The sequence below is a fragment of the Lates calcarifer genome, linkage group LG8, assembly GCF_001640805.2.
Source record: "Lates calcarifer isolate ASB-BC8 linkage group LG8, TLL_Latcal_v3, whole genome shotgun sequence".
Taxonomy (NCBI): Eukaryota; Metazoa; Chordata; class Actinopteri; family Centropomidae; genus Lates; species Lates calcarifer.
The window spans coordinates 23,831,032-23,852,797 of record NC_066840.1 but is presented as its reverse complement, the minus strand read 5'-3'; the positions used below and the strand labels follow the sequence as shown (position 1 = coordinate 23,852,797).

Genomic DNA, 21,766 nt, shown 5'->3' with positions numbered 1-21,766 from the left:
TATCAATACAATATAAATACAATAAAATAATAAAATTGTGTCTTATTAAATTTCTTTAAGTCTTTATGTGCATGAAGTAATTATCCGACAGAAAACCTCATATACCTTTGTTTTATTCCATCATATTAGAACTGTAAGGCTGCAACCAACTATTATTTTCATTATTAATACATCTGACAATTATTAAATATAATAATATATATAATTATATATAAGATGGCTAAATATGCCCAAGTGACCAGATTCTTCTGAGAATAACGCTAAAAACTGGGTAAACTAGTAAATGTTAATGTTTGAGATTGTTGCCAGTTAATTTCCTGTTGATCAAAACTAACTGAGTACCTGAATCACATAACAAAATCTGTTGTCTTCATGGAGACACTAAAGCTGTTTCTGCTGTGTGTGTCTGTGGTTTCTGTGATGACTTTAACTCTGACTTTATCTGTTAAATCAGATTTTATCAGTTAATATTGACATTATCTATTCATGTTCAGCTCTGAGTTTGTACAAGTGAAAGATATTATTGACTACAAGTCATTCATGCAGCATTATCACATAAAGAGTATTTAATTTAAAAAATCAATCTGTATCATTGGTATTAATCAAGAGAAGATGCAGAGTAGCATGTTTAATGAGATATGATGAAATTATCAATTTACTTTTTGTAGCAGCAAGTAAAGATACACAAAATTTAGCATATGAGATGCAGCATTAGAAACAGACAGTGACAAATACTTTTTAAAAGTTTTATCACTTTATATTCATATAACATTTTCTTTTTTTTCTTCTTTTTTTTAATTACTGACACAACATAAAACTACCTCGCTGCTGTAGTGGTCATATTGAGTGCTAGGACACAGATGGACTCTTTTGTTTACTGTATTTCCATCTCAATAGATGGTGCATTGTGAGGACATCACTCCACTGTTATATTAATACAACTGTAATATAAATACATGGGTGTGTTTACAGTCTGTAAACAATGTTTACTGGCAGGAACTGTTCTGGGAGTTATTTGCATTAGGTAGGGCACACACACACACACACAGTTTGAACAGAGGTTATTGAAGGTTAAACATGTGACATTCTTTATTCACATGCAGGGCTTTATTTCCTTTCATCACTACAGAGTGTGCAGACAGTTAATATTATCAAAGCAGCTCCATGATAAACACTGGGATAAAAAATTAAATAGGCTTTAAGAGACTAAACTAAAACAGATTTTAAATAAAGAAATAATGATGAAAAACGGTTGGAAAGACCACTAATCAATTATCCAGAAACACTGATCAAACACTAATTAATCATTCAGAAATATTGATCAATGATTCAGAGATACTGATCAGTTATTGATTATTGGTTCAGATCAATGATTGATACCCTTGGTGTGTGGGCGATAAAGCAACGTCATAGATTGACACACGCGCCAACCACGCCCCTTCCTGATTCTACTCCACAGCTTCAACCTGTACGGAAACATTCCGGATGTATGGTGTGCCTGCCTTCAAAATAAAAGCCTAATATTTGTAAAGGGGTAAAAGGACTAGTGTTTTTTTGTCTCTTAGCATATATTCATTGGTTGTGCTGAAAGTTGTAAACATGTGAAATAAAATATCATAACAACTGTTTAGATATATGGATCATATAAAACATTTCAGTTTGACAACTTTTCCCAGAAATAAAAAACTTGGTTATCATCACATTATGAACATTTTGCACAGCTAAAATGAAACTTTAAGTGTTGGTGTAGTTGACATAAACATAAACAGGACATAAACAGGATAACTCACAAACATGTATGTTTTAGTAGGCCTAGGACTTTTAAAATAAGTTTTTTAAAAAAGATTTAAAGAGCAGAATTATATGTTGTAATAACAATTGAATTCACACTTAAATGACACTCTTCAGTTTACAGCATCAGTTTGTGGGTTTTACACTTAATTCAGCTTGTTTTCATTCATTACCTTTGGTTTCTTCTGTCTCCTTGTTTCTCTTTTCTTCTCCCTGTAAAAAAAAGAAATGAAGTTTACTTTCTAAAGAACTTTAACTTTAACAAAATAATAAAATGTTAACAAATACATGTTGTTATTCTACTTTTTAATTGTGGATTGATAACTTTGAGTTTAATTTAAAAAAGGAAACACTAAATAAAATCCAACCTATATCAGTTGGACTCCTGCCAACACTCTATTGAAACAATTAGAGTTCCTGCTGTTCCTCAAGGATTAGATTTTTCCTACATTTTTTAATTCATTCATTGCTATTGTTATTAAATTGTATTTTTGAATTTAATGATTTGTATCCATGAATGATTAAATGTTGCATTAGCTACGTTTTCGGTTTGTTAGAGCGTTTCTAAATGTACAATGTATTAGATTAATAATATTAAACACTGAAAGTCTGTAATTACTGTGGTAACCATATACGATTAATTCGAATAGATTTTATTTTGAAATCACCAACCGGAAGTGCGATGATAACTTCGTCATCCTGACAGTTTGGTGTCGTCCGCGGTGACTGAGTCGAAGTTTTACGAGTTTCTCCGTGACTTCCTAACGGTGCTGTGTAAAACCAGGGTTTTTTGTCAGTACTCGTTGAATCGTATTCGTTGACATTGTGTGTCAGGGGTCGTGTTGAGCTGCGGGGAGAACTTTTATTCTTTTACCAGCCGTTTTTTAACGGAACCACTTAACGGAGACACGGAGTTCCCGAGCGGCTAACCGTACGTAGCAGTTAGCGTTAGTGGTTTAACTTTAACACTGAGCGGACGGGGAAGCTAACGTATCTCACTGTTATCTGACTGTGACAGAGCCGAAACCTTTAACCACTCTTTGTGTTGTTATTCGGCTTCTTTTTTGGGAGCTTTCTGGGATAATCTGACCGAACCTCAGTGGTCAAAAACTTCGAAACTTTGAGTCCAACTTTAACGAAAATGGAGCCTGAAAGAAGCAGCTAACAGTTAGATAGCGGGGAGGAAGAGCCCTGGGGGAGCCATAAAAGTTTATTTGCTGCTCTTTAAAAAGTATTCTCATAGTAGCCGATTGAACCGGCACACCTGTTAGACTTTAATCATTTTTTCCGGAGGTGAACCACTTGGTCAGGATGCCCGGAGACACCACCGTCAACTTTAATCTCCTCCACCGGACTTGTAAACTGGTGGTGCTGCTGTGTTTCCTCCACATCTCTGTTACTGTCGTCTTTTACGTCCGCTCTCTGGACCTGCGGTTCGCCTTCGTCCAGAACCAGCAGTCCCATAATAATCCCACACAGCTAAACCAGCCCAGAAACCCCGGGTTCACCTCCAGAGCTGAACCAAAGGACACCGAGACCAGCAAAGGCGCAGCCGTGGATTTCCAGGTGGAGGAACAGAAAGACGAGCCGAAGCTCCCGGACAATCCGCCGGAGAAGGAGAAGGTAGAGGAACCGGTGAAGAAGCTGGAGAAATGCCCAGAAACGTCACCTCTGTTGGGTAAGGCTGGTTTGATTTCCTGCCTCTGATTGATGTCACTTTACCGCAGAATTATGTGGAGCTGTCAGAGTCAAAGAGATGGTTTAGTTTCAGGGGAAATCCAACCTCAGTCAGTTTCTGCTGTTGCAGATTTGGGGCATGTTACAGGTAATTTGAGCTACCACGTGAAAAGCGTCAGATTTGATTTAAGATATTTTCATGTGAGATGCTGGTGTAGTTTGTGTCTGAACTGTCACACCGAGTTTAATTCAATATCGACAGAACACATGATTGATTAAACCTTTAGTCTAAAAATGTCTGAAAACATCGTCAAGTGGCTTTTTTGTCAGTTAACTAGTGTAAAACTCAAACATGTTCAATTTGCGTTCAGATAAGCAGCGTTTTCTCTCAGATGTGACATTAAAACAACTGCATTTTTGGCAGAAAAATAGATTAAAACATTGAATTGAAACCAGCCAATACTTAATTTTCTATTGATTTATCTATTAGTTATTTCTAAATGATTATCAGTCACACTAACTCCAAGAGGCTCCATCAAATCTCATCAGATCTGACTTGTGTGCTTTACTTTCAGTGTAAATAATTCACGTGGCTGTCAGACTGCTTTACTCTATTTATTCTATTCAAGCTTTACTGAACCAGGGAGCATCTGTAGACACATGACCACATTAGAGACGGGTGTAGAGTGTAGGGCAGATTACACTGAGATACTGTTTGCGTTTGGGAGGAGTTGAGAGGATTAGACCAGGTTGTTAAGAGTGTTGTAGTTCCGTGTGTCTCTGAACAATGAATTGCAATATGATATTGTCTAATATACAAATCACGGGAGCTGCAATGTGTCCAAACATACCGTTATAAATGAAGCATGTGTGTGTTTGTTTCATGGCCTGTCAGTCAGTTTTATTTTCATACCCCCGAGTCACACATTATTCTCAGTGGGCTCAGACTTGTGTACTTCGTTATTGTTTTTATTCTTCAGTAGGTTCTGCATATCTATTCATGTACAGGGCTGATTTACAGCACAATGAAGCCCTGAAGGCAAGTTTCCCCTCAGAGACAATAAATTATATCAGAATGAGAAATTGACACTGACATCAGAATTATCTAAGAATAAATGAGTGTTTGAAGTGCGTTCATTGAAGAGCTTGTTTTTGACACTGACAGGCTCAGAGTGTTATTTTAAGTGTCTAACAGCATTATGGATAGGATTCCTGCAGAGATAGAGCTTTTTATTAAAGAGTAAGATGCTTTTTGTTTAATCAGAAACATCGCTATTTATGATGAAAACAGCTATTTTACAGAGCAAAGCACAGAAACACCAGAAAATATTTGGAGTTTTGCCTGTAAAAATAGCTAGAAATATAAATCGATTCACGTTGAAAACAGTTGCAGGTTGAGTTGTTTGAATCTGATCCAGTTTGAGAGTTTGTCAAAGTCCAAACACTGCACTGAGGTTTGTAATAACTTTATTCAAGTACTCTGGTAAGTTACAGCAGCAGTGACTGTTTTATGTTTTGTTGGGACGGAGGCGAGGTAAACGGTAGAGAGACTGCGTTCATGCTACAAAGTAATCCACCAGGAATGCGACCCTGTGCCTTCAAGTCAGCCTGAACCAGGTCTGAACGCAGCCTCAGGACTGACTTCTTGCTCTGAGACCAGGTCCCTGCGGTGTGCTCCAGTAACTGTTTCTCATCATGATTTAATGTGTGGTTGTTGTTGAGTTCAACCCTCAGTGACCTTACAAACAGCTGACTGTGATGATTGATCATCGTATTGATTATCAGCGACTGAAGAGACAAACTTTAAGACGGTTTTTATTTTACTGGGCCACAGAGAACATCCTGAGCTCTGTTGTCACGTCATGGTGTGAAAGTTAATGAGGCCATAACACTTAATGAATGTGATGTTCACCTGTGAGATTTAGTTTAATTAACCAGTGGAGACACACAGGATGTAGGTGGATTTAGCTTCATTAACAGAGACGTGTGTGAATATGCACCGATCAGCCTCAACATTAAAACCACTGACAGGTATTAGCAGTAGATGTTAGAAAATAATCATTAGTTGCCGCTCTACTAACAACAATATAAATGTACACAGATGTGTAACAGCATGCAGGTGTAGTCCATGGTTCACCTGTGCTCAGGTGAGACAAAGGAAATGTCAGATGTTGTCATGTTTAACAGGAGCTGCTGCTGACTATCAGCTTCATGTCACTCTGAGTGTCTCTGTGTTTCCATGTCAGATATCTGGACCAATCACAGCCTCAGGAGTAGATCCTCCTCTTCCTCCTCCTCCTCCTCCTCTTTCCTCTTCACGGTCTCTGTCAGTGCTGCTGATTTATTATCCCCACCTCTCTTCACTCTCAGCAGCTCTGACTCTGAGTCTTGGTATAGTTTAGAAGGAGAGGGGGGGTTAAAGCTGCAGTCTTCTGATTGGTTGTTGTGGCTATACAGTTGTGTCTTTGAAACCAGCCAACAGCAGCAGCTGACAGCCTTACAAGTCTTTGGGGAGACAGTTTGTATAAAACCAGATGTTTCACAGAGGAAGATTGTATCTTCTCTTCAGGCCGTGCAGCTCGGCCACAAGAGCAGGAGCTTGGTTCATTTATTTGTGTAAAAAAAAAAACCCTTTTTGGTGGTAGTTTCTCTCAGAACACACCGCTCCTCAAAGAATATCTCAGTGTTTTTGTACCTGGGCCTTATTTTCCCACGTTTTTGGTGTGTAAATGATTGATAGAGATAAAAACTGCAAACAGCTGCTGCAGTGTAATCCACTTAATTGCTTCTTTTTGCCACTGACAGGCTCATTCAAGTGTCTGGCAACATTATGGATAAGATTCCCACAGAGAGAGACCATTTTATTATAGCTATATATCTATAGCTATATATCACTACCAGACTCCATTGACAAAAACAGAAATTTTACCACACAGAACACAGGAGCTGCTGGAATACTGAATACGTCTTCCTCTACAGAAAGTCACACAAGTCTTACAGGTTTGGACTCAGAACAGGTTTTGGACTCTGTCAGTTTGACGATGGTTTCTGGAGTTCAGTGACATGAGCTCACGCGTGAACTGGATGAGATGAAGCTGTGTGTCTCTCAGTTCCTCCGGCTCGTCTCAGTTTGATCAGTTTGTGTAACTTTGGAGTTCAGAGATGTTTGTTGTCAGACTGATGTTTCTTCAGCTGGGACCCCCCCTGGTCCCCCACGTCCCACAGCTCAGTCTGCTCTTAAAACCACCAAACTGAACACATCAGGTCTGATGTCTCAGTCCAAAGACCGACTCTGTTTAATCTCAGAAGTTAAGACCATTTACTAGAAACCTCTCTTCACGCTTTATATACTTAAACACGAGTCTGAACAGGCTGTGATGAATCCAGGTGGATTTGATTCTTGATACAGATTTGATGAAAAACCACAGCTGGATCCTCTCACAGTTTGTGGTGACACTGACACGTCATCAAACAATCAGTGAAGCCTGTTGGACTTTAGAGCCACACCATCCAGTTACTATGAGAACTGAGTGCAACGAGGACAACTCTGAAACACACCACATGTTCAGAAACATTATATTCATCTGTGTGTTTAATGGTGCCTGGTTCAGCCTGGTTTTTATCCCAGCATGAGATCTTTCATAAGACCCAGAGCAGATATGTTTTGATGTTAAATTAATCCGAGTTTGAAGACACAGAGTCCAGATGAAGGTTGTTGACCCGAGATCGGTTCCTGACTTTTCTTCTACAGGCCTCGCAGTCAGGATGGAAAAGTACCAGCTGGAGTAAACGTCTGTGTCTGTGTGTTAATGAGCAGTTTGGACAGAAACCAGCCTTTTTCTGCAGCAACATATTTGTCTGATTACACACTGAAAACCCTGCTGAAGTTTGGAAAAACTGTCTGTTTCCCCCTCCTGCCGTTTGTGTTAAAATCATTTCAGTCTCAGAGTAAAACAGTGAACAAACTGTAAGAGGTGACACGCATTTAACACATTACCTGAACACACCTGAGTACATTTTAGACGTCACAATTATAATGTGACCTCTGGTCCTTCCTCACAGTCACAGCTTTGATTATTTCAGGCTGTTTGGACAAGGAAGTGGATTCAGTGAGGTAACATTAGCGACACGATTCATCTTTGTGCTCTCATCCTTCTGCAGTTTGTGTTGTTTTTGTCAGGTGGTTAAACAAGTTTGTGTTGTTTTTTTTTGTCGCACTGTTTGCATATGATTTGGTACTGTAAAGACACTGGTACAGAACAGACGAGAGCAACACAGAGAGAAAAGGGCAGCACCATTTCAAAGGACTAGCTCTTCACCTCCTGCTGATTTTGACTGTTTGCTCTCTTCTTATTCTGAACTGCTGCTGCAGGATGTGAGCACAGCATCGACTGTTTGATTTGATATGCAGCTTAATTTCCAATGAGTCAAGCATGTATTTAAAGCACAGATGATCGAGTTCTTTTAACTGTGGAGAAACCAAAATCATGATCATGATTAGTACTTAAATAAATAAATAAAGATAAAATTGTGCAGCCCTGCCTGTAAGAACAACAGAAACCGATCACTGTTTTTCATCTACTGCTGTCTCATATCTTTACCCCTGAATTTGAACTCAGCACTAGACAATACACAGTAGAGTACAGTAAAGAAATGTGACAGTAGAGGACTTCTCTCCATGATGTTCAGGCAGAGCTTCAGAAACAGCTTTTCTTACAGGTTTTTGTAGCCGAGCTCGGCCTCCTCATTTCACATCATGAAACATTCACATGCTATAGCTCACAATCCTAAAAAACAACACGTCATGGTTTTATGGGGACTTACGTGAGGTTACTAAGCAACCAGTGAAGTCTCTACTAAACAATACAGCTCCCAGCTCCCTGGAAAAACCACAACTCCACATCTTTTAGATTTCTTTTTGTGCATGGACTGTAACAGACAAAATGCAACATGTCAACGGTCAGGAAAAGTCACCAAGGCTGCTGTCTGACACTGAAAAGGCCACATATTTAATGTGTGTGGATGCTGTTTAAGACGTCATCTGCTGAATGAATTGATCACGGTCTGGCAGTTTCTGCAGGCCTCAACTGTTTCCTGTGTTAAATCCTGCAGATTTTCCCCGCTGGATGTTTTTTTGGTCTGTTTTGGCATCTGTTGCTAGATTTGTGACACTGCTGTAAACGGTCCAATCAGTTACTGACTGTGTTACTGTACAAGTCTCTGTCAGTGCTAAGTATCATGCATTCAGAAGCGTTCACTTCTCTCATCAACAAATTAGATTTTTTTCCAAATGTTTTCTTATTTCTCAGTAAGGAGTGGATGATATAAGCTGAAAAATTATATTTCAGGGTAATTTGTGGAAACAATTTCCAACTTTTCGGCTGCACACCACCAGCTATGGCAGATAAACTCTGGCCCTCTCACGACTTCTGAGTTTTGTCACACTTGCTGTCCGTGGTTTTGCTTCAGTGGTGTAACAAATTGGTTGTGTTGCCACCTTCACCCTCCAGAAGATTGTGGGCTTGCTGGAGGTCTGACTTCTTAAAGCAAAACAACTTCACCGACTGTGAAGAGAGTGAACAGAGACACTGACTGTGAATATTTTCTGTCCTCAGTGGGTCCTCTGCGGGTGGAGTTCAGCACTCCGGTGAATCTGGAGCAGGTGAAGAGGGACAACCCCAACCTGCAGCCGGGCGGGCGCTTCAAACCAAAAGACTGTGAGGCGCAGCAGAAAGTCGCCATCATCATCCCCTTCCGCAAACGGGACGAACACCTCAAGTACTGGCTGTACTACCTGCACCCGATCCTGCAGCGGCAGCAGCTCGACTACGGAGTCTACGTCATCAACCAGGTACGGTGTGATGTCTCAGCGATGTCATCAGACCCCAGGTGTCTACAACCTCCTCTCAATCACGTGATAGTAGATAATGGTCATAGTATCAGTAGAGCTGATGTTGTAATGTTGTAGGAATAAGAATGATATTGCCTTTGAAATAGTCTGTAAATGATTAATCAGTTATCATTGTAGATTCTAGTGAACCAAGTCCTTTACTCAAGTGTTTGATCTCTCCTGTCCATCACACATGACCTGAACACAGAACAACAGCAGGCCTATTGCTGTATATCAGTTCCTTATGAAGTTACAGAAAAGTATTAGCTCAGGGTGTTTCCAGGACTGAAAAGGTCCTGGAAACGTCCTGGAAATGTCCTGAAACCCGAGTATGTCGAGTGGATTACATCCTTTGTTGCAGTGAAATATCAATATCCGTTTAAACACACTCAGAGAGGGAGTGTTCCCTGTGTGTGTGTGTGTGTGTGTGTTGTTATAGATGTGTGTGTCTGGCTGCGCTGCTGACGTCCACGTCTTATCAGCCACAGCGAGAACACACTGCTTTTATCATCCGAGTAATTTTACTGGGAACCACAAGGAATCTCTTCATCTGCAACTCTGCATAGTTAAATCTACTGTAGCTGATGTCTTTATCTTGGACGTTCTGATAAGACAAATACAGCAATCCTGTTTGATGGGAAACAATCCAGCAACACCCTCAGTACTCACAGTACTACAACTACTTCTAATAATACCACAGTTACTGCCCCTGTTACCCCACTGTAGAGTATTGGAGGAGTTATTTCAGATGTCTTATAGACAGTGGTGGAGACCAGAGAAGTTCATACTCTGAGGTACTTAAGTACAGTTTTGAGGTACTTGTACTTCACTTAAGTATCTTCATCAAGTATCTATACTTGAAAGAGCTTTATCCAGTGTTTTTTTTTTACCAGTTTTAATTATTGGGTCTGTTTGTTTTGGAGAGGAGGCGACCTATGTGGATAATTTGGCTCCTGGTAAAAACCTCCGGAACGACTGATACTGAGTCGTTGTTTAACACTGAAGACAACAACTCCCATGATCCCACACTAATTTACAGCCTCATCAAAGCAGCCCTGCCCCCTGTGCACCTGCGGTAAACCCTGGTAGCTACAAGTTACTTAAGAGATTAAGCAGCATAATAAACTGCATCATTAAAGATTAAATCAGTGGTTCCTAACCTCTCACAGAAAAGCTGTGCAGCCTTATTACACATGTTTCAGATGTTATTTCAGGTCAGCCAAAGAGAACAGAGAAACAAAACTTCTCGCATGGTTTCATTACAGTAACTGAGGCTAACAGAAGTAAAAGATTAGGAAAAACAAAATATAATTAGTGAGTCAGAAGTTTGTTTATTCATCTTTCCTCTCCCATGATTCATCTGACGACCCTGATGGACCCTGCTCACATGCAACGAGCTGATTAGAAACTGATTTCTGGTTTACACGCAGAGGAGACGAGGTTGTGCTGTCTCTGCCTTCCAAGCATTCGACTGGATTGATTATTGGAAACAGTTCTGTAAGTTGAGTGACAGGAGTGCGCTCCTTTTTATCGTCTACATGGCAGAGGTTTTGTGTTGTCCCTCCAGCATCTTCACTGCTCAGTCCCTCCTGCAGATATCACATGTGGCAGTTGTTTGGTTCGACTTTAGAGACCTGGATCTGCTCCTTGGAAGGATTACATGAAGGCTGTCGGCCATGTTCGGTCTTGTTAACAGCTGTGTCGTGTCTGTTTTTAAATGTCTGCAGTGTCAGAGAGAGGCTGATGAAATAATCAAAGATCAATTGTTAATGACATTGGCACTGGTGTGTTTTAACTGCATGGAGCCTGTGAAGATATAACAGTGTGTCCACAGAACATGGCCCCGTTCTTCATAGCCTTGATTTCAAAATAAGAGCACGCTGTCATTCAACATAACTGCATCCTGACCCAGACTATCTAGATTGGAATTATTATCAGGATCATTTTAGCCTGATATCAGCATGTTAGTCTAGATTAGATAAACTATGTTTGAAGAACAGGGTTGTGGTTTGTGTATTGTTCAGGTCTGACTCTTCAAAATAAAAGCTCTGACTCTTTAAAACTCTTCTTCTATTAAAGTTTTCTTCTTCTTCTTGCAGCTCTCTCTGTGTGTGTGTGTGTGTGTGTGTTTGTGACTTGACTCACAGTTGTTCTTCTCTCTCCTGTCTGTGTCCTTCCTCCTCCTCCTCCTCCTCCTCCTCCTCCTTTGTTTTAGTTCCCTCCTCACCCTGCTTCTCACACTGCCCCTGCTCCCCCCCCCCATCCCTCTGCATGTCAGGCATGTCTGACCAATGGCTGTGGTCGCTGGAGACGCTGAGACCCGCCGCCTGCTTGGTCTCAGCCAATAGCAGCTGGTGTTGGCTGAGAGGGTCGCACTGGTAAACGGGCTTCTTTCTTCTCTTTTTTTCTATCTGCTTCTACTGTTTTCTCTTTGTTTCTACCGACAGGACACAAACCAGAGCTGAACTGCCAGTCAGAGTTTCTATTTTAGATGCATAAGAGGTTACAGCAAACTTCAGGCTGTGTAAAGTTTAACATGTTTCAGTGTGAACTCATCAAGGTGGGTCACTCTTTACTAACCTCTTTTGTATAAACAGCAGTTCATACGTGGGGAATGGGGTTAACCCTAACGCCATGCATGTTTTTATACATTCATGCATCATATTATGCTTAGAACTGAAGCTGTGATGATGCTCGTATGGACAGATTTAAAGAGGAAGCTCAGCAGTCAGCAGGAGAACATGATGAAACACAGAACAACGCGTTCTCACGTCCTTATATTAAACATGAAACATGTTGAGGCGGCTGCTCTGTCTGCCCCTCAGGTAGAAAACAACACTTCACACCTGAGATCTCATTGCAAGTGTTGGTTGCCTAGCAGCAACTTGGCCTGTTTATCACAGCGCACAGCCAAATACCTGTCATAGAAACCTGATGAGGAGTTATTATCAGTCATGCAAGACAGGAAGAGATTTCCTGTTTGTTCTTCAGAGACTCAGGTGTTTTCACTAATGCAGTGACAGCGAGTGTTCACCTGATCAGTGAAAGGAGAGACTCCGTGAACTCGTTTTGTTAACACGAGATAAAGACGTTCCGACTGCGCAAACAACCTGTTTTGCATCCTCCAAGCTGTGAGGCGTTCAGGGACTCTATAAGCACTAATGAAGTGAATCCACTGTACAGTCACGTCTTTAAACCGTCAGTAACCTAATCCTGAACTAGAGGGTGTGACTGACATTGTTCTGTTCACCTGAGTGACTTCAGGTTTGTTGGCATGGTATCAGTGCTGTTAGACAGCAAGCGGCAAATTCTCGCTTCATTCTGTAATTGATGCAATTACTGGATGTGCAGTTTGAAAATCGGAGAGATGTTTTCACGTCGACTTCAGCTTCAGTGAACACGATCAGTAACAAACTGTCCTGAGCCAGGAAGTCCAAATGGAGGAAACCATCCAGTTTCACTGAGCCTCCTCCTCCTGCCTTTAAAATGTTTATTGGAACCAAATGGTGAACAAAATGTCAGGGGCAGTAAACAGAGCGGAGAATGCCAGGACTGGAGAGCCAAGTACTTCACAGAGACATGAGGATTCACTTCTGGTGTTCAGGTGTTCTTACCCTTGGTGTCATGGTGTCTTAATTTATACATGACAGCTGTAATACGAGGCACAGTCTGTAGCACTTATGCACTGTGAATATTAGACATGTTGTATTTTGTCCCCATAGTTTCTTAGTGCTGGACCTTTGGACTAAAAAATGTAAAATTTAGAAACAATGACTGACAGAAAATAGCAGGTTTTTATCTACAGCATCGTCACCTATCGTTGATTTTATTTAAAATGGAAAATTGAACAAAGAGAAACATGAGTGCACATGAAAGCTGAGATGTTTCCTGCTGCAGAAAACACCTGGAACAAACGTCACATCTCACAAATGAGTTTGGAAATCTACTGAGCATCAGTAGTCGAGTCAAAATCCTAAATTACCAAGGGACTGTTACAGCCTGTACAACATCCTTTGTTCTTAGAGCCTCAGTTCAGGAAAAGGGAAAAGGGAAGAACCTTTATCATATCACAGTCCTCTGCCTAAGTCTAGACCTGTAAAACCAGTTTGACAGCCTGGGGGAATACAGTTCAAATCAGCTCTCCCCAAACTCCCCAGATCCCAATCTGATCCGGGATCTGTGGGATGTGCCAAAACAAATCGGATCCATGGATCCACCTCGCAACCCACAGGACCTAAAGGGGGTTTGGGCTCCTTGTCGTGTTCCTCGAGACATTTCTGAGCAGTTTTTGTGGTGTGGTGGGAGCATCGTCCTGCTGGGTTATAAGTTAAGTCTCTGTGGAGTTCATCGCTCTGATCTGTTAGAAACATTAAACAAAACTGACGGCCTTCTGTTCACAGGTGATCTGACGTAGTTTGATGGAGGATTATTCCAAAATAAAAAATGTTTTAAAAACACAAAATATAAAATCTGTTGTAGAAAACGCTGTGAGTCTTTTGTCAGTAAATGCACCAGTGTAAATGTAAAAGATCAATTTGATTATGAAGAAGATGGAGGAGAGTTTTATGTCTTTTCATTGTGTTGAACTCTGTTTTTTTTCCCCTGGGATCAGGACGGAGATGTGATCTTTAACCGAGCCAAGCTGCTGAACGTGGGCTACGCAGAGGCTCTGAAGGAGTACGACTACGAGTGTTTCGTCTTCAGCGACGTGGACCTGATCCCCATGGACGACCGGAACACCTACAAGTGTTTCAGTCAGCCTCGACACCTGTCTGTGTCCATGGACAAGTTCGGCTTCAGGTGAGACAGCAGTAAAGGGTCTGAGTGCTTCGTTCACTGTCTGCTAATGAAGGTTCATCAGTGTGTGTTTAAAGTCCTAGAAGAGGATGATTGAGGTTTTCTCATTCTGGTTCTGATGCAGACTCTCTGTCGCCGTTTTGTAATTTTAAAATTGAAACCTTCCTGTTCTCGTCTGTAACTTGTGACTGAACGGAAGCTGAAGCGACCACAGAGACGCATGTGATCGATCACAACTCATCCTGCAGGAGGTGACTCACACATGCACAAAGATGGCTGCCTCCAGCTGTGATGATGAGCTGGAACAAAACACGTTTAACACAAATGAAGCAGGAAGTGTGCAGGAGATATACCCAGCTGACCAACACATGTGTCTGCTGCAGATCACTGTAGACTCCTCAGACTGAAGCAGACTACATATAGAAATACCTGAATACCTGTTTTATACAAACCACTAAAAGTAGAAGTCCATTAACACGGGGTAAACCGAGCATTTCTGAGCACAACTCTGTTGTCTTCTGGAATAAAACCCAACTATTTCTGTGCGACCTAAACCTCCCTCCTGACAGCAGCAGGTGAAAGCTGCCACAGAGAACACTGTGTGTTGGCTGATGATCTTATCTGTCTCTTGAGCTGTGATCTTATGTTTTCTATTTTTAGAGCTGACATTGACAACATCCTCACAGCCTCACAGTCAGCCTACGCCCTTTTCACAAAGGGAAGTAAACCAGCAAATGACTGTAAAAGTTTAAAAGTGCTGCATAAAAAAGGAATAAACTGTAGTCTGTGTTCAGAGGAGCTTTAGAGACTCCACAAGATGTTTTTCATTTTCAGTCCTTCAGCCTCTGTGCCACCGGCTCACGCTGCTGTCATGGAAAATACCTCAGGAAACATAATGAACATAATGAACGTGTTGGACTGAGGTTAGAGGAAACTGCTGCGTCACTTTGTGTGTGTGTGTGTGTGTGTGTGTGTGGAGTTGTGGTTGAACATGCAGTGATTACAGTGAATACAGGGCCTCGGCTGGAGAGATGTATGACATAGATGTGATAAACTCGGGGTCTGGTTGCACATCAGTTTCAGGCAGGTCTACTGGTCCACAGGGGAGTTCAAGTTCACTTCCTGTCATGAGGAGACAGGGTGTGTTTGTGTTGGGATAGTGCTGACAGAGACATGACAGAGGAAGAGATCTGCTCTGAAACGCCACCATCTGTCTGACCCCTCACTTCCTGTTTCCTGTTCCCTCTCTTTCTCACACACACTCACACAGGATGAATCCAGGAGTTTGTCGCTTCATTTCCTGTTGTGAGTCGGTTCAATGGAGGTTACATTCATCAGGTCAGCACCTGTCAGCAGCTGTTAGCCTAGCGTAGCTTAGCACAAAGATGTGAAACGGGGCAGAACAGCTAGCCCTAGCTAGCCATAACTCAGGAGCAGAGGGGGGTTTGTGACCATATTTCACAGATGTGGATGTAAACTGTAGCTCGACTGGTTGGTGGAGGCATACGACTGTGAGGCAGTGACTGTGTTTAAAGGAGCCTCACACACACCCTCCATGAATGATGGATGTGTGTTTAGGTAAAAATATTTTCAGTATGAGGGTTCATGCAACAAGTTTTTCTGGCTCCTCATCATGACCTGAAACAACCTATTTTCTTTTAATGGATGGTAGTTTTTGTGGTGTAGTAAAAAGTCTGATATGGTGTCTTCCTGTCTTTGTGTGTCTGTGTCCTGTAGGTTACCTTATAATCAGTACTTTGGGGGCGTTTCCTCGATGAGCAAAGAACAGTATCTGAAGATAAACGGCTTCCCCAACAACTACTGGGGCTGGGGAGGAGAGGACGACGACATCTACAACAGGTACGAACCTCAGTCTGACACTTCAGCTAGCGGACAGGGAGGCTGTGGTGAAGCGAGGTCACACAACATCTGTGACTTGAAAAGGTTCAGATTTCTAAAGCTGCAGAGCCACATCTGTAAAAGATTCAAGTGACCTGAGCTGCTGACGTAAATGTCCTACTGTTAGCGTTAGCATTAGCAGCCCAGGCTCTGTGGTCACGTTAGTTGAAACCCCAGCAGCAGTCGCTCTGGTCAGACTCATTACTCCACATGATACGAGCTAAAACTGTAAACTCTAGTGGGGCGGGTCTGTTTTATTTCATCTATGTGGCTTATAAACTGCAGCAGAGCATGTGATCAACATCTCGTGTTTGTTTAAAAGCTCATCGCTGCCGTTGAGGCGGAAATATTAAACCATGTCGGCTGCACATTAAGTTAAAGATTCAAAAATAAATGAGAGTTTAGAACCAGAACAAAACTTCATTTGATTTATTTATGCGTCAGTTCTAAACTGGAAATATTCTGTGACCTTCAAACTAAAAGCTCCCAGAGGGGATTTTTATAAACAAACACTTGACTGTGTTCGAGGGTTGTGTCTGTTCACTGCTACTAATTCAGCACAGGAGATAATGAACATTATTCACGTCACCTGTCAGTGGTTTTCATGTTGTGTCTGCTCAGTTTATTTGATGATATCTCATGGAAAATAAAACCGTGTGAGACCTGAGAGAGAGAGAGGCTGAAAAAGGAGGAAATGCAGTGTTACTGTAGAGACGTCAACAGGTGACCTCAGGTGTTTGTTTACAGTCTGAATTATTGATGAGCTGCCTGCTGCTCACCAACCTCAGCAGAGACTGTGAGGTTTCAGACAGACCTGTGGAGAGCAGCTCTTTGTCGGTGGCCCAGTCCCAAACCAGCCCTCCTGTCCGCTCCCCCTCCGTCTGCCTGTTTTCTGTCTGCGTCGGCGCAGGCCTCTGATCATCCCAGCAGGAAGTGCTCATGTAACAGCGAGCGGAGGCAACAACATGCACATGAAAGAGTTCCACCTTTCTGGAGCCCACACCTTTGTTTTCCTTGACTTGTAGTAAACCCACAGACGCCTGTGCACCTGCAGAGCCGACATAAAGAGAAATTAAAATACGTCAAATTTACCTCATATCTCAGTCTCACAGTGATGTAGTTGTGATTGGAGCTTGGAAAAGAACTGAGGTGTGTTTTTACTGTTGACATTAAAATGTTCATTTTCACCCAAATACATTCATTTATCATCGCGAGACAAACAGCAAACCTTCAGGACTCAAACTGCTCATGGACGAGTCGTTGCAGCTGTGTGAGGACAGACAGGTGCATGCTGGGAAATCCTGTCAGCTCCTGATAAAAGCAGGATGAGGTTGTTTCACTGTGTCTTGGATTTCATGAGCTTTTACTTTCTAAATCTGGTTTGTGGCAAAAGCAGAAGCAGATGAAATAATGAAGTGAGAGATGGAGACGATAAGAAGAGGAAGAGCACAGGATGTAAATAAAGAGGATATGAGAGACGAGGGGAAGACTTTGACAATATCTCAGCATGTGTAGCTTATAATTGATTGATTGAGCTGGAGCCTGAGAGCAGAGACAGTCTCCACTCCTGACCGGCTCCGATCAGGTGTTTGATTGACTGATTGATTGATTGATCAGTAAATTTCTGGTACAAGCTGAAAGAGCTGCAGCGTCCTCGTCTCTTCTCTGTCTTTCAGATATTTAACATAATCAGTTCTTCCAGAGTCCAGCTGTGGACGACTGATCACAACCAGCTGTTTAACTCACTTCCTGTTTGTGTTGATGCGAGGTTCCTCTGGGGCTGATCCCACATGGTTATGACAAAAGATCTTTTGTTGTCCCTCGCTCTCTTTTCTGCGCTGACCTCTGACCTTTGGCCTCATTACTGTCATTAATCTGTTCATATTTCCTGTCGTCGTGTTTTCAGGTTGGCGTCTAAAGGCATGTCCATCTCCAGACCGAACGGCGAGGTGGGAAAATGTCGGATGATCCGACACGAGAGAGACAAACAGAACGAGCCGAACCCTCAGAGGTAAAACGCTGAAAACATTTCTTTCTTTCTTTCTTTCTTTCTTTCTTTCTTTCTTTCTTTCTTTCTTTCTTTCTTTCTCAAAGATCCACCTGACTTTGTTTTCTCTTCCTGTAGGTTCGACCGAATCGCTCACACCAGGGAGACGATGCACAGAGACGGGATCAACTCTCTGTCCTACAAGGTGGTGAAAGTAGAAAAGTTTGACCTGTTCACTAAAATCACAGTGGACGTGGGGAAGCCCTGACGAGGAGCAGCAGGAGGTCATGTGACCGGACGAGGAGACTGATGCAGTAAAAACCAAACCTCTGACACTTGAATCTTTCAGTCCTGGTCTGGACGATCGGACGTGCTGGACTTCTGCTGTTTTCTTTTATTCTTCTTGTTTTTGCACAAACAGACAGACTGGAGGTTTGTGTTGTTGTTGTTGTTGTTGTTGTTGTTGTTGTTCTCTCACGGGGGCCTCAAGGACTCGTCTCTGATTGGACGCTGACTGCAACCAACCGGCTGGCTCCGTCTGTCGGTCAGATGCCACCGCTGTGACACATCCTGAACGAGTCTTTTATTTTGAAAATCATTCAGACAATCAGAGCAGCCACGGTCGGGGCTGCTGGGTCACATGGGTCCAGGCTTTTTACTGCTGGGGGATTATGGTTATTGAGAACAGTGAGTTTAGATCTGGTCTGATCCTGGTTCTGGTTCTGGTCTGACTTCTCAAATGGTGAATCTGTGGAACCAGTTTCACCTCAGAACCAGATCTAAACTCCCAGTCTGATAATGTGTGTGTCTATGTGTGTGTTTATGTATATATGTGTGTGTGTGTTTCAGTTCCAGGTGGATGTCGACTTTAAAAGTTATCGATAATCAGGTTATTGATCAGTGATAAATGTTTCTGTGGCCCCAAAGTTCATTTGAATGAGACCAGTTTGTTTTGTTTGTGAATCCAGATCAGCTTTGAACCAAACTGTAACCAGAGCCCAAAAAACAGTCATCAGTTTGAAGCTGCTGCTATTGATCATTGTCATTAGTCATTGATCTGCTGAAAATGTTCTCAGTTAATTGATCGACAGGTTTAGTTTGTCAGAAAATCCTCCGTTTACTGAACTAAAATCATCTCACGACCACAGCGATTAATCGTCTGTCAGAGTAGCTGCTGATTCACATCAGCTGAGTGATTAATCATTGCAGCTCTAAATCTAGTTTTGATTGATTGTTTGATTGATTGATTGATTGATTGATTGTATCTCTAAGTGTCCTTATGAGAGCTGTTGGTACCAAAGACTTTATTTAACATGAATGTGATCACCTGACAGCTGTGTGTGTTTGTGTCATAATTGATGACAGATATTGATCCAGTCAGTGTAATTAAACAATCACTGTGTGTGTGCGCGCGCGCATGTGTGTGTGTTATCTTTGAGATAAAAATCTGAACAGATTCTAACTTGAGCATAATTCCTACTTTGATAGAGCACATCTGAGGGAAGGACTGAGGGGACAAACCGCTAGAGGGCAGTAGTGATACTTTGGCTTTACTGTGGTCGGTGATGCAAACAGGTTCCTGCCTGTGTAACCAAACTTTCCCCTTCAGCTGCTTGTTAGTGAGCCAACTCAAGGCCGTGGGATGCTGCAGCACCCCCTGCTGGAACAGGCAGAAATCACAGCACTCTGCCAGATGCAATAAATAAATCTGTTAAAACATTTTGAATAATTCTCCTGTTGTGTTTTTATTGATAATTTGATGTTTGGCGACTTTGGCGTGAAGCCGCTACAACAAGTTGCTGCTTTGGATCACGCGCTCTCCTCTCCTCTCTGATCCCGCAGCATTTGGTTGTTTCCCGGGGATCCCGTTCAGGTGTGACACCACACGTGATGGAAAACTTTCTGACCTGACGCCTGGACGCTGCAGGGATCTCTGAAGAAGGAGGTGGATGTTTGTGTTGGGCATCACTGACTCTTTTTGTTCTTTAAGAAGCGTCTTAATACGTCCGGTCTAAGTCCGCGCGCCACGAGATGAAGAAAGTTTGCCACGTGCCTCTGAAAGGGACGTGCAAAACGCCAGAGCGCGCTGCAGGACTGAGTAGAACCAGAACAGAGGAGCTGCGATTGTCTTCTTCGTCTCAGCTCCACGCTCACACGGTGGCTCTGCTGACGGAGACAGGTGAGTGTGTGTTTACCTGTGATCAGAGGAACTTCATCTCCTCGGCCTCTGAGCGTTAAACCGCGTTGGAGAAATGAAGCTGCAGCTCCCAGTCCTCGGTGAGTGTTCGGTTTGTTCTGAGCTTTAAGACTGAAACCTTTGCTGTGAAATATATTTACCTCTGCTGTGGCGGACGGTGCAGACTGGCGGTTTTGTTTTATTGCTGGTTTCTGACAGTAATGTTTAATATGTGTGGTGTAGTGGGATAAGAAAGTACAGCATTTCCTCTGAAATGTAGCGGAGCAGGGTGTAACTGAAGTATTAGTACCTGAAAGTTGTACTGAAGGATAGTAATACACGGACTCATTACTGTAAACTGACAGTTTACTCACTGTTCTTGTACTAATTTACTTTTATACTCCATTACATGTCAGAGAATATTGATCATTTAACACAAAAGTCGCGATGATCTCTAATTAAAAGTTACATTAACATATTGTTTCCATGTTGTTAAAGAAACTTGTAAAAACAACTCACAGCCAAACTGTTTCTTTTCCATTTTAATACATTATTTCTGATGAGAGGAAGCAGCTTCAAGTCTCATCACAAACCTAACTGATGTGGCAGAGGCAAACACAGACGGGCTTCAACAACACAGGAACATGAGAGGTTTTTAAAAAAGCTGACTCAAGCTAAAAGACTTTTAAAAAAGACAATCAGTGTTTCAGCAAATCCCTAATTTGACTTTAGCTTTTCTGTTGGATGTTTAACGATGCAGCGACAGAACAGGAAAGAAAACCGACGACAGAGAAACAGGATCATCAGTGTAAATGTGCCTTTGAATGAAACAGCAACTCCTCGTCTGAGTCCGACAGAGCTGCATGATTAACACTGTTTGTTTGCATTTGCTAACTGATCACACTTCCTTTGTGTAGCCGTTAATGAGTCTGATATTCACTACACAGAGGAACTGAATTAAATCACCAGGTTTTAGCATTATTACCTAAAAAAACAAACAGGCAGAAATAAAAAATAACAGTCATGTTTTTAGATAAACGCTGCTGAGGAGCAGAAACATCTTCAGCTGCTGTTTTAGACCCACGAAGCAAAATGTTACAGTGTGTGTTAAAAATGTGTCGTCACACTATTATCCTTCACACAGATGATGATTCAACAGAACAATTCTCTGGTTCCAGCTTCTCAGATTTTCTAAACAAGTAATTTGAATGTGTGTGAAGTCGCGCTGTGGGAGACTGTGACGGCCACTTTCTCATTAACATAACCGACACTTACTGGAGCAAATGATTAAATGACTGATAAAAGAGTTGGGAAAAAGATCAAATTTCATCAATCAGAGTACTGATGGTGATCTTTGATTTGTTTAACACCTAAGGGGAGACATGTCGTCAGCACTGCTGTGATACATTTCCCTCAGTCCTCCTTCATCATCCACTGAGTTCTGCTCTTTAAACACGGAGAGCTGCTTGTTTTACACGACTTTAAAACGCTTTAAAATAAGCCACGCTGGATTTTCAGAATGAGAGCGACAGTCACACAGAAAATCAGC

The 21,766-nt window shown here is 42.0% G+C and overlaps 1 protein-coding gene across 1 annotated transcript; it reads left to right on the top strand.

The window, feature by feature from the left end:
• Window positions 1–2,483: 2,483 nt before the first annotated feature.
• On the top strand, window positions 2,484–19,770 carry b4galt1l (DP-Gal:betaGlcNAc beta 1,4- galactosyltransferase, polypeptide 1, like). The gene is made up of 6 exons (XM_018679585.2): window positions 2,484–3,469; window positions 9,084–9,319; window positions 13,971–14,158; window positions 15,893–16,015; window positions 17,961–18,065; window positions 18,180–19,770. The coding sequence occupies exons 1-6, from the start codon at window positions 3,103–3,105 to the stop codon at window positions 18,307–18,309; spliced, it is 1,149 nt and encodes a 382-aa protein (XP_018535101.1). The 5' UTR covers window positions 2,484–3,102; the 3' UTR covers window positions 18,310–19,770.
• Window positions 19,771–21,766: the final 1,996 nt, after the last annotated feature.